This window comes from Drosophila elegans, unplaced genomic scaffold, assembly GCF_018152505.1.
Source record: "Drosophila elegans isolate 14027-0461.03 unplaced genomic scaffold, ASM1815250v1 contig_208, whole genome shotgun sequence".
Lineage (NCBI taxonomy): Eukaryota > Metazoa > Arthropoda > Insecta > Diptera > Drosophilidae > Drosophila > Drosophila elegans.
The window spans coordinates 24,344,410-24,357,558 of NW_024545578.1; the positions used below are offsets into that span (position 1 = coordinate 24,344,410).

The following is a 13,149-nucleotide window of genomic DNA, read 5'->3' on the forward strand; positions in this document are numbered from 1 at the left end:
CTGCTGCGATTTGATTTGATTTGATAGCATTTGTAATTGCAATTATAGTGTCTTATCGGGAATGGACGAGTTGTTGACAACCTGTGAGCAATGCAGCGATGATATCGCCACGAAGAACCTTATCTGTCGATCTGCCGATCGTCCGATCGGATGGCCAAGTGACGAGTGCGATGCCACAGTCAGTTTTCGATTGCCGATGGGCCCGGATAGACATGAGCGGCGGAGACTACGAGAGCGGTGACTACTTTATGCGCAGTCGGTGGGTCCGGTGCCAATCAAGTGGTGAGCTCACCCGTAACCAGTACTTCTTACTTCCGCCTGCTTCCAGGAAGCTTCGCGACAAGCCGCCGCTGTGGGACTCCTTTCAGGACCCGCCGTCGAAGAAGACCAGCGGCTCCGATGTCGACTGGAAGAAGCTGCAGTTCTTCCTGAAACTCTTCAAGCTATTCGTCTACCTCCTGGTCTTCGCAGTTGTTCTCGCCTCGAGCGTGTTTGCCAAGCTGCTTTATCTCTACATGGCCGGAAATACAGGTGGCAGCGGGCCACGGGTGCAAGTGTGCAGCAAGAACCGTGAGTGAGTGTCATCACCCTGTTGGATTTGCGATTTAAAAGTGGCTCTTCCCCATCTCCATTCCCATCCCAAGTGCTCCGTCACGGCCAGGTGGAGGCGGTGCCCAGTGAGCTAGATCAAATCGCCTGGGTTTGGGCCTTGATCTTCGCCTTCGCCGCCCCGGAGCTGCTCACATTCCTTCGCGCCCTCCGCATTTGCATGTTCAAGCGCGAGCAGCGACCCAGCGGACTGGAAGTGGGCCTGGTGGGTACTATCCTTCGGTAGATAGATAGGGTGGCACGATTTTTGGGTGAGGCGAAAAAAGGGATATTATCTATTGCTAAAGAGATGATTTTGATCATTAATACGTATGACTTTTTTTTTATTTTAATCTATTTATTTAATACAAAATGGTAAAGTAATTTTTTACCAGGAACAGTAAATAAGAGTTTTTTGAGAATTTTGTTTTAAAAAGTCTGCTTTGAATTTTGCTTTTAAACTTTAAAAACAACAGTATATTTTACTCTTGTCCACAAGGTATATAAAACTCAGTGAATTTTGAAAACAAATAAAACTGTATTAGCTCTGGTCTACAAAGTTAAACATTCCGGCAGGCTTTTTAAAATAACTACGTCCCTGCTTTTTAGGTTCATATTAAATGTTTTATACTGAGTAAATTTAAAAAGTTAATCTATATAGTTAAATAGCATTTAGTTTAATATTAACAATAACACTATTTTAACTCTTGTCCACAAGATATATAAAATTCAACGAATTTGGAAAACCATTAAAACTGTATAAACTCTGATCTACAATTTTTTTAAAAAATCTGCAAAATTGGTCAACTCAAAAAAAAAATATATATGTATCAAATAACTTTTAATTACAGTACCTGCTTTTTGAATTTATATTAAATTTGTATCCTTAGTAAATTTTTAAAAGTAAAGCTTACTAGTTTTATAGCATTTTGTTTAAAATTTGTTTTCTCTAGAAGTTAAATTTCGTTCAATGTAAATCTGTTTCGTACCGATATTAAATGTTGAAGAAGTTTAATCAGACTGTTGAGTTTGAGGTCGTGTCCCACAAATCGAGCCACCCTAGCCCAGGCCGAGATTGATTGATAAGTCCCCGCTAATCAGGTCACGCTCTTTGAGCTGCTGCACGTCGTTGGCCTGGCCCTGCTCACCTTCACCGTGCTCCCAGCCCTGGATGCGACTCGCGGTGCCATTCTGGGCTGCTGCGTCTGCTTTGTGCCCGCCCTGCTGAGTGAGTAGCCATCCCCGCCAACCCCGCCAACCCCACTCCCGCGACAAACCCCCCCCAGATGTTATCGGTATCTGGGCACCGACTGACAGCAATTAAATTGATTGCCCCGCTGCTCAACGTTTCAGACCTGCTGACGGGCACGCGACTGCACTGGCAGAAGGCGGACAGCCTGGTCCTAGCACTCTCGGTCCTGGCCCTGATTGCCCAGGGCAGCGTCTTCCTGATCTGGCCCTCGCTGAGCGACAGTCTGGAGGTCCAGCTGCTGGCCATCCCGCTGCTCCTCATCTCGTTCCGCTGGTGGGAGAACTTCGCCAACACCCACGAGGCCATCGGTGAGTGGGTTTTCCTATTGACTATTGACCGAACTGGAAGGTAAGGTCTTTTTAGCCGGTTTAAAGTATTCCTCAAATAGTGTGCAGTTTGTAATTGATCAAACAAAGTATTACTTATTGTTGATTGAAAACCAACAATATGTGTCATCAAAGCCAATTAAAAATTTGGCACTCTCACAGATCCACTGGACTGAAAAAAAGGTGTGAAATTCAACGGTATTTATTAAGTTGGATATATATTTATTTTTTTTATTTAAGTGAACAAATATTTTGATTAAATATTCTCTTTATTCATTAGAAGAACCCTTTCTTTATTTTCAAACTTTTTATCATTGGTTAATTTTTTCAATTGATAAAAATATATCTACTAATCTTTAGGTATAGGAGCTAGGGTGTTTTTTTCTTATCTTTTGACATTTTGCGACACTCTGTTTTCTTTTATTTCCATGTTGACGTCAGGGTAGGCCGATTGAAAATTATATTTGTATCCTACATTTGGTGGGGCTTAAAGAATTGCTTGCAAAATGTATTTAAGGGTCTGCTCATTGCCCTAAAGCTTTATAGTTCATACGACTTTTATTGTATTTCGTGACTTAGGAGAAATGTGTATTGAATCTTTATGGCCAAGGCGTAACGCCAAAGACTTTGAAACTATGTTTTTGACCACTAGTGGCCATGTATGACTTAAGCAAGTTTAAGTCTTAATTGACTGAGCTTCAATAAAAGTGCATAACTGATATTCCCGATTTGTGTCTCCCTCCGCAGCCTACATCATCCGCACCATCCGCTGCACTCGCTCCCGCTACCACACGTACCTCTACCTGGCGCCCTTGAAGGTGGTGCTCTTTGCGGGTGTGGGCTTCCTCCTGCACGGTCAGGACTTTGTGCAGTACTTCACCAGGTTCCTGGATGCCTGGCGGCCGCACCTCATCACGCTGGTGGTGAGTGGAGTCCACGCACTGAGACCAGTGTGTACGATACATTTTGATGCACACAGAAATAATAATTTTAACAAATTTTTAGATTATTATTTTTTGAATCCATATTCCTATGGAAAAATAATCCATAAAGTAGTTTATAAACTTTGTAGGAATTTAAGTCGGGGAGCATTAGGAAAATAGTCAAAGAAAATAACTTCTCACAACGTAAAAAAGTCTTGAAGTTTTTAACCTTACAACCAGAACATTAAATACAATTTTTTGTTTTATTTATTTGGCCCGCTCTACCAGAATATTATTGTTTCATATATATACAGATACATTTTTATGCAACGCTATAAAAATATAGGGCGCTAAGCTCAAAGTCATGTATGCATATTAAAAATAAATTGGTTTTAAATTAAAGTTTTATACACCTAATTGGATCTAAAAATCGAGGTCATTATTTAGCTTTGGGTATTTTATTTATAACACAGCGTGTTTAGCTTTTTCATTAACTGAACCCAAAACGATAGATAATGAGTATGAGAGACGACCTACGAGTGCAATGTGTGATGAAAAATATACAAACGTTGTGTTATATTTAAGATAACCAACGCTATTATGTGACCCCAAGCTTAAACATCAATTAAATGTGTACATTTAAAAGATCGCATAAACAGCCATTAAAGTTATATATTTTCTTCTTTTCTAATATAAATTAAATCTTTTTGCTATAAATTTGTATATATTTAAAAAACTACTTTTACTTAAAATTAATTTTTGTAATTTGCTATTGATATAAACAAGTTTGGAGTTGTTTAAAGATTGAAGTTGTAAAATAAAGGGGCGGGATGGTTTGCAGTTAAAAAAATACGTTTTTTGATAATTGTTGGTATAAAAGTGCAACATCTCAGGAATATCCTGTGATTGTCGATCGGACTAAAACTTGCACACATCCTGTATGCAGTAATAATAATAATATTTTAATATTTTAACAGACAGTTATAGGCTAATTTTTTTATGTAAAAATTGTACCTCCGTCATTAACACCGCGGCAAAAATTCAAAATGACATATTTTTAAATTTAATTTTAATCTTCCGCACAAGTAACTAATATATTAAATAGATCAATTTAATTTTATTTTAAAAATCACTGTAAGTCTAGACTTTACGCAACGCAAGTCGCCATTTTTCTAAAGTCACTCCGACCGACTGTCGCCACGTAATAAGTTATATATTAGAGACTCTTTAAATATAGGCAAACTAGAATTTCTTACTCACTCAGAAATGAGAAAAAAATCGCAAAAATCTGTTTCGGAAACCATCCTGCCCTCTTAAGGAGGGCTTTACCGAGGTCACCTAATATTTTTCCGTGCACTTTCAGCAGAGTAACCCCAACGCGCAGCTGTCAGCAGAGGCAAACTCATCAATCACAGCCCCTCCGCCGAGGAGCCAGTTCACCATGCAGTCCAGTCCGACCGCGGTGGTCTACGCACTGGCGGCCCAGGTGGGAGCTGCATACCTGTGTCACGTGTTCGGCAAGTTCGCCTGCAAAATCAAGATCCAGGTGTTCAGCTGCGCACTGCCCCTCAGCCTGGCCAGCCCCGCCACCGTGTGCCTGGCCACCGTGCTGGCCCAGCTGCGGGCCTCGGACCCGTGCGCCCTGCACGGCCTACTGCCGGACTATCTGGCGCCGCTGGCTCTGGGCGGGAGTTGGGCGGAGCTGGGCCAGCGCTGCCTGGATTTGGCCCTGTGGCTGTGGCCGCTGTGGTGGCTGGCCCAGGTGTGGACCTGCCTGCACATCTGGCAGCCGCACAACGACAAGAACGCCCCCACCGAGAAGCTGTTCGTGTGCCCCTGGTACTGCGGCCTTCTGGTGGACCAGTGCTCCATGATGAACCGGCGGATCGTGGACTGGAGCGAGGAGTACCTGGCCATCAAGGTGAGTGCCCGCTCTCTCCGGACCGGAAGGTGGACAATCAGAGTCCAGACGAGTTAGTGTTAATGCATAATTGTTATCAGGCGCCGCCCGGCATCAATCATCGCCCTCCAGGCCGTGCCAATCCGCCGCCCACATCCACATCTACATCCACATACCTCTATTTCGAGGACTTCACGACTATTCCGGCGGCGGAGGGTGCAGGGCCTGCTGCTGGAACTACTGATGTGCGCCTCAAATGTCGGGCAATGTAATTAAGTTAAATGACGGGGAAACTGCAAAGTTCGGGAAATGTTTGCGTTTCCCTTCGCGGGGGATGGGTCGGCTTTTCGGTGGGTGTAAACTTAATTAAAAGTGCTTCAGCTCCACTCGCATGTTTTCGGGGCCTACCCGGCATAAAGACATTAAAGTAATTAAAATCAGGACACAGGGGCTGATTCGAAGGGCATAAATTAGAGGCCCAGCGAATTATGTGCATTCGTTAGCTAGACCAAACGAGTTAGGCTCAGCCAAGCGCCTTAAAGTCGGTCAGAATTGGTTGAATACCAAGGTTGTCAAACTTAAATATTGCAATGCCAAATTAATGCTGTCATCTCAGCAGAGTTCCCTTAGCCCTCTTGTTCCGCAAATACCGCATTGAATTTCCCCAAAATAACCACTTGATATGCACTGCAATCATTCGGAGCTTTAACTAAATCCCCGATATCTGCTTTCTCCGACAGAGCGACCTAACCACGCCGAGGGATCCTGTGGTGGCCCTGGCAGGCGACATCAATGCCAGCCGGGACATCCGGGAGGAGGACAAGGTGCCGCAGCTGATTGTGTGCGCCACCATGTGGCACGAGACCGAGGACGAGATGATGGAGTTCCTCAAGTCAATTGTCCGCTTGGATGAGGATCAATGCGCGCGCCGCATGGCGAGGATGCACCTGAACGGCGGCAAGGCGGACGACGAGTACTATGAATTGGAAAGTATGTAAATGGGCCAGTATATGCGCATGCAGATGCTTTTCCAGCAGCAGCAGCAGCCGCCGTCTTCCGCGGTCCTCCGCGGCTGCATTTGCATTGCACATTTAAAATGTGTCAAAGTGGAAATTTATGCCAGTCCGGGATGCTGTTTATTTATAGTGCTTGGCGACTTCATTTCCGCGCTTGCCAAAATGGCACTAAGCCAAGCATCGGCAACTGTCTGCGACAACTTTACGATCTCACTAATTCCGCCCCTACACAGGGAAAAAATGTGTCGAATTACGACGAAAGCTGACTACCAATTTAAGCCCTAAAATTTTCTGGTTAAACATTTCTTATGAGCATGGTGTCGCGTTAATTAATTTATGAGCATTATTTTGTTAAATCAGAACTGCCTACCATGGCAATTATTTATTTTTCACCTTGTTATGCTTATGTATTTAACTATTATTTAGTTAAAAATGACTTTTTCGTCTTTACGGGTTACCCCCATTTGCAACGTTTGGTGACAAATTTGTTGTTTTTATGTAAAACTATGTTCATCAAATCGATCCAAACAAAATTGACACAAATATGAACGTTATGGTTTTCTTTGCCAGCTCGAGGTGTTACATTTGTTGCACATAAAATTAAATTCTTTTCATCCGATATATTTCGGTCGCTACACTGCGACTGTCTTAATTTTTTTTACAACAAATACATGACCTCGAAAACCATAAAGAAGTGGAAAGGTCGCCAAAAAATCATCTTTAAATAATATGAACATTAAAAGAAATGAATCGACGATTGCCTAATGTGCTAGCTTACAACTTTTAACGCTTTTGTCTCAAATCTGCATCTTTGGATGTGATGTGAGCAAAATAACTTGAAAACTACCTAACCAGTTTATATTTTTAATTTTGGCAGGCTTATGGCATATTTCAAAATTGAGGCCCAAAAAAAACAAAAATTTTTTTAAACTAAATATTTTAGTTTTTGTTAAAAACAAGTTAAAACGTTTAATTTCTAACCATTTTATTAAAAAAGTTTATTTTTACAAATCCCTTCATAAAATAATAGTTTATAGTGTTATTTCAATTATCTATTGACATTATTTGTTTCAGAGGATCTAGTAATTTTTAATCACCGATACTTGTCCCATCTTTTTTAAAATAATTACTCAATATTAACAACAACAAAAATCACCCAAATGTATTTAATATATGCACTTTTAAATGGCATACAAAAACTCCGAAATTAGTCGGTTTTGTTTCCCTGCAACCCCTAAGTAAAAGTATCATTGCCCTTCTAGCGCATTTGAGGATATATATTAAGTATCATTTTGAACTGACAATTTAGAACTGATATATTTTTGTGCTCTTTGCTTGTACGTTTCCGCAGCCAACATCTTTTTCGACGATGCCTTCGTGCTGGACCCGCGGCAGTGCCAGAACAAGCGTAATCCGCCGATCAATGAGTACGTGAAGACCCTCACTCGCACCATTGACAAGGCCGCCTTCGAAGTGTACGGCGTGAGCATTCGGATCAAGCCGCCCCTGAAGATCGAGACGCCGTACGGAGGCCGTTTGGTGTGGATCCTGCCCGGCCGCACCAAGATGGTGGCCCATCTCAAGAACAAGGACAAGATCCGGCACAAGAAGCGCTGGTCGCAGGTCATGTATATGTACTACCTGCTCGGCTACCGGATCATGGAGACGGAGCAGCTGTCGCCGCGCCGCAAGGCGGTCATCGCCGAGAACACCTTCATCCTGGCCCTGGACGGTGACATCGACTTCCAGCCGCGGGCCGTCCAGCTGCTGATCGATCGAATGAAGGCCGTGGACGAACTGGGGGCCGCCTGCGGTCGCATCCATCCGGTGGGCCGGGGCCCGATGGTGTGGTACCAGCGCTTCGAGTACGCCATCGGACACTGGCTGCAGAAGGCCACGGAGCACGTGATCGGTTGCGTGCTGTGCAGCCCCGGCTGCTTCAGTCTGTTCCGGGCGAGCGCCCTGATGGACAACAGCGTGATGAAGCGCTACACGATGGTCAGCTCGGAGGCCATGAAGATGGTGCAGTACGACCAGGGCGAGGACCGTTGGCTCTGCACGCTGCTGCTGAAGGCCGGCTCGCGGGTGGAGTACTGTGCCGCCTCGGACGCGTACACCCATGCGCCGGAGAGCTTCAACGAGTTCTACAACCAGCGCCGCCGCTGGGTGCCCTCCACCATCGCCAACATCTTTGACATCTTGGCCGACGCGGACACGGTGGTGCGGAAGAACAACTCGATATCCACGATGTACGTGTGGTACCAGGGCATGTTGATGATCGGCACCGTGCTGGGTCCCGGCACCATTTTCCTCATGATGGTGGGCGCTTTGGTGGCCGTCTTCTCGATCGACATCTGGACCGCCTTCCTCTGGAACTTCTTCCCCATCATCTTCTTCATACTGGCGTGTGTGTATCTGAAGCAGAAGTTCCAGCTGCTCATGGCCTTCGTCATTAGTGCGCTCTACTGTCTGGTCATGATGGCCGTCCTCATCGGCATCATCGTGCAGATGCTGGAGGACGGACCCCTGGCACCCGCATCGCTGTTCTTCCTGCTCGTCGCCGTGCAGATCACGATTGCAGGTGAGTCTGGGAAGTTGGGGCTATAGTTTAAGGCAGGGGTTCTCAAAACTGCCTTATGGCAGTGCACATATCAACATAACTAAGAAACAAGACTATGGATACTTGTTACTCAGCTAACAAATTTCAAACTAAATTTTTCCTCAAAAAACAATTTGGGTCTAGTTTGCCCTATCTGTCGTCCTTCATTGCCAACACTAGAAGCTATCTGTTTCTCTACATCAGCGATCACCAGGCCCTATCCAATGAATTGGCGTAGTGTTTTGCCGGCAGAGCAGCGGCAGAGCTGCGGCCGAAAAAATTGTTGTTTCTACCGATGGATATAAACAAATCACACATATACAGCTGGATAACTAAGGTCTACCATATCTCAGAGTGACAAGACAGACTTTCGCGATTTGTGGGCGTTGGAGTGGGCGTGGCCACGTTTTGAAATAAACTTGTCAACATGTCAAATCCGAAATTTGTATCTCTGATAGTTTCCAAGAACTCGATGTTCAAACGGACGGACAGCCAGACAACCGGACAAGTCTAGATCGACTCGGCTTTAAAAATGCACACGTGGAACGATTCGAGAATAAGACAAAAACAAATAACATTTGGCTTGCTATCCAAAAAAACACAGTGGGTAGTCATTTTGCTCACATTAATCGTACTGAGTCTGTACAAAAAAAATTCTTTTCGCCCTTCGTGGTATGAACAGAAATCAAAATATAAGCTTGCCTTTTTACTCTATTAGATTACTATTACTTAGTTTACCTACTCTTTTTTTTCTACGATTGTAGAATCATGCTTGGAACTATTTCTATGCACAATCTTTTCAAACTTGTAATGTGCCTTAAGACCTAACCGCAACTACCATCCTCTTAACTTGCCAATATGTACCTACAATTTTGGCCTGTAGAAACCCTTTCGTCTTCTTTATAATAATTTTTATAATCTATATAGTCAAATTTCCATTGCAACCACTATCCCTGTCTTAAAAAATACAGTTTTAACATATTTGCACCGTACATAGTTTTAGGTTTTATTTTAGATGTCTCTTATTATGTTCTTTGTGTTTTCCTCGCGAACTCGATAATTGCCCACTATGCCAATAAAGCTAGCGCGTAACAAGCATATTGCATCAACGTTCAACAACAATTGTTGTTGCTTTGAATCGGTCAAACCAGCAAAGCAAAAACGAAGGTTTGTTAGTCTAAAGCTCCGTGTAAACAGCAAACTCACATAATGGGAACGCTTTCACATCTCCATACACTGTTTGTAGTTACAAAAAAAAATGCTGTTACTTAAGAAATCTATACGATTGCGTTTCTTGTTTTTCAGGTTTTATGCATCCGCAGGAGTTCTGGGCCTTGCTGTGTGGTGTCATCTACTACATCACCATCCCCTCGATGTACATGCTGCTGATGATCTTCTCGGTGTTCAACATGAACGACGTTTCGTGGGGCACACGAGAGGCGCCTGTGCTGAAGGACGACGACATGGTCGCGGCGAATGAGGCGGATAACCAACTGCCGGGCTGGCTAAACGATCCGCTGCTGATCGACTCGGAGCTGGGCGAGGTGTCGTTGATGGAGCAGCGCTTCTGGAAGGACCTGATCAAGCAGTACCTGAAGCCACTGGAGCTGAGTCGCGAGCAGAAGCAGGCGATGGCCGATGGGCTGAAGGAGCTGCGGAACATGATCGCCTTCGCCTTTGTGATGGTGAACGCCATCTTCGTGCTGATCGTGTTCCTGCTGCAGCTGAAGAAGGAGTTCCTCCATTTGAAGTGGCCCATCGAGCCCACGGACTTTGTGACCTTCGACAGGGACAACCTGATGGTCGGCATCTACAGGCAGTACAAGGAACTGGACCCCATCGGCCTGTGCTTTGTGCTCTTCTTCGGGCTGATCCTGATCATCCAGTTCCTGGCCATGTTCTTCCATCGCTTCGCCACCCTGTGCCAACTGCTGGCCACCACCCGAGTGGACTGGTTCCGGTCCGGCGGTCAGTTCACCGACGAGGACGCAGCCACCGAGCTGAAGGGCTGTGCCGTGAGCATAGCCCGCAAGTTGCAGCGACCCAGGAGGCTCTTTGAGGACGACGACGAGGAGGGGGATCCCCACTACGACGAGCTGGCGATGGACGGCGCGGAGGGGGAGCACAGGGAGAGCATGGTGCGTCGCCAGACGATCTGCCGGCTGCACGAGAACCGGAACAAGCAGCATAGCGACTACAGCAACCTGGTGCTCAACTTCCAGCGGCGCTTCTTCGGCGACGACGAATTGAACCTCAAGAACCTGGCCCTCAACCGCAAGTCTGTTAAGCTGCTCCAGAAGCGGCGCTCGGAGGCCAAGGTCAATGCCGCCACCACGCCCGGGGGCACGCCCACTCCGAAGGCCGGAAAGCGTCCGCCCTTGGTGCCCAAAAGGGTTAGCTTCTCAGCCTCCGATCGGAACAGTATGGCGACCTATGACAACGGTGGCTACGAGCACACGGAGTTCTAGAAGGGATTAAGCTGATCCCACAAGTATTATGCAGAGAATCTTCTTATTGTACTATTAACCATATCTAGTGGGGTGTTTTAGATATCTCTGAACTCTTGAAAATATGTTAAATGAGCTAATTATTCTTGTCAATTATGTCTCAACCGAATTTCCAGCAGTAATACAGACTAATCCACAACTCAATTAATAGATTTTAACGTCTAGAGCTTTCAAAATAGCCCTGTTTATCTCCATATCTTTATGCAATTACATAATCGAATGCCCAAGGGCCTTGGTGGCTTAAAAAATATAATTAATTGCATTTAACTCAAGTGGCAGAGACAGAGGCAGAGGCAGCCAATTCTGCTTCCCTTCTAACTGAAGACATCTCATTAGCATAATTACCAGATGCAGGCGATGGGCGATGGGTGGTGGGCTTCATTCATCAATGTCGGGGCAACGCTTAGAGTTAAGTGCTGCTCGTGGTGGCGATGCGCTTTTTGCTCGAAAAGTTCCCGCTTCGCTTCGTCACAAAATGCAAATCAAAGTGTGATTAGCTCGGATTTGATGAAGTTTCTGCAGCAATGCACAAGTTTCCCTCGCTGCAACTGTGTGTGTGTGTGTGTGCGTGGGGGCGTGGCAAGGTGTCGGCGTAAGTGTTTTGTAAGTGAATTTTTCACTGCCCGGACAAAAAGAGAGCGAAGGCAGTCCTCGCGCCAAGGACAGACAGGACCTACTTTGGCAAAGCGCATACATTAAGTCAGAAAAGTGGAGGCGAAGCAGCCAGGACGAACTTATGGCCGCAGGATGTGGATTGTCTTTGGTTTGCTGGGGCACAAGAATAAAGGAATGGAATGCTCGGCATGTAAGAACACGACTAAGTAATGAATTCTTTTGGTCGAACGGAGAGGCAGCATCGAATCGATGGTAACCCGGTAGTCCAGCAGTTTGGCACAAAAGTGCCACTGACACAGAACCAGTATCAATTAATTGGGAAACTCTTTGATGTACAGCCTGGAATGCATTCAGCCAGATGAAGCAATAACAAAAACCAGATATTTACATTTCAATTTTACACAATTTCAGAGTTGAATAGGTTTTTGCCTTTGTACTTTTCACCCAGTGGAGCAGGGAAATGCTTCATAAAAAAAAACTACAGAAGTAGAGAGTTATGATGCTTTGGCTGGCAAAGCTTCACCAGAGGATTACGCCATTATATATTATATTATTCCGCTCGACTAGACAGCTATTTATGCCAGTGGCCTACTTGGCGTATGCGTAATGTTATGGGCTTCTTATTCACTTCGATGCATATAAATTCAACCAGTTCTTGCGACCTGGGGTCAGTGCTGGAACAAAAAAGCAAGCAAAATCCAGCCATAAACAATGGCCCCATTCGATTGAAAAGCTTGTGCCACTTTTTTGTGGGGCCCAAGGAAAACGGGGACATAATTTTGCACTTATCTGACCCCAGGCAGCCCCACCCAGAAACAGACGAGACCAGAGCAAAAGCCAGAGCAGCCAGGCCACTAACCCCGCCTCTCCAGAGGCCTGTTGCCATTTGGTATTGTGTTTTATGGCTTTTCTATGCATTGCAATGGCAATCGGGGACAATACACAGGACCCGACAGGACGAGGGGCTTTGGTGGCTGTGGCAACTGTGCTGGGGTTGCAACAAAGCTGAAACAAAAACTTTTAATGTCATTTAATTATGAAAATAATTCTGTGTCCGGGTGTCAGTGCTGCCCTTTGTCAGGGATTTTTTCTGCTGTGTTCCGGAACTCATTCCGGATATGCTGAGCTCATGGACGGAGTTTTTGAGGTAGGTTGTTAGGCTTACATTTCACAGGTCATCCGAAAGTCGTTTCCCCGACTGCCGTGACTGCTGCATTTTGAAAATAATTTAATGAAAGGCTGCAGGATAGTTGAGCACAATATGCACTGATTATGCGCTCGTCGGAATTCTCTGTGGGGGGAGGCTTCCCATTGAAATAAACAAGTAGACATTTTCAGCACTTAATTAATATTTCAAACAGCCTGTTATTTATGGCACTCTGGCTGAGTGGCACTGAGATTTGATGGGTAATTCACTGTGGAA

General features: G+C 45.1%; 1 protein-coding gene across 2 annotated transcripts; it reads left to right on the forward strand.

The window, feature by feature from the left end:
- The first annotated feature begins 199 nt into the window (after window positions 1-199).
- On the forward strand, window positions 200-11,376 carry LOC108143238 (chitin synthase chs-2). Of its 2 annotated transcripts, none has more exons than XM_017267536.2 (10): window positions 200-259; window positions 329-570; window positions 645-814; window positions 1,690-1,816; window positions 1,942-2,148; window positions 2,914-3,089; window positions 4,453-5,010; window positions 5,730-5,979; window positions 7,357-8,586; window positions 9,910-11,376. In XM_017267536.2, the coding sequence occupies exons 1-10, from the start codon at window positions 213-215 to the stop codon at window positions 11,070-11,072; spliced, it is 4,170 nt and encodes a 1,389-aa protein (XP_017123025.1). In that variant the 5' UTR covers window positions 200-212; the 3' UTR covers window positions 11,073-11,376. The 2 variants fall into 2 exon arrangements, with proteins under 2 accessions (XP_017123025.1, XP_017123026.1); XM_017267537.2 differs by having other exon boundaries at window positions 4,456-5,010.
- Window positions 11,377-13,149: the final 1,773 nt, after the last annotated feature.

Excerpts from the sequence above, each read along its gene's own strand:
- LOC108143238 (XM_017267536.2), top strand. The coding sequence starts at position 213 with ATGAGCGGCGGAGACTACGAGAGCGGTGACTACTTTATGCGCAGTCG. Across the intron at positions 815-1,689 it reads GCGGACTGGAAGTGGGCCTG|GTCACGCTCTTTGAGCTGCT; the intron begins GTGGGTACTATC and ends CCCGCTAATCAG. Across the intron at positions 1,817-1,941 it reads CTTTGTGCCCGCCCTGCTGA|ACCTGCTGACGGGCACGCGA; the intron begins GTGAGTAGCCAT and ends TCAACGTTTCAG.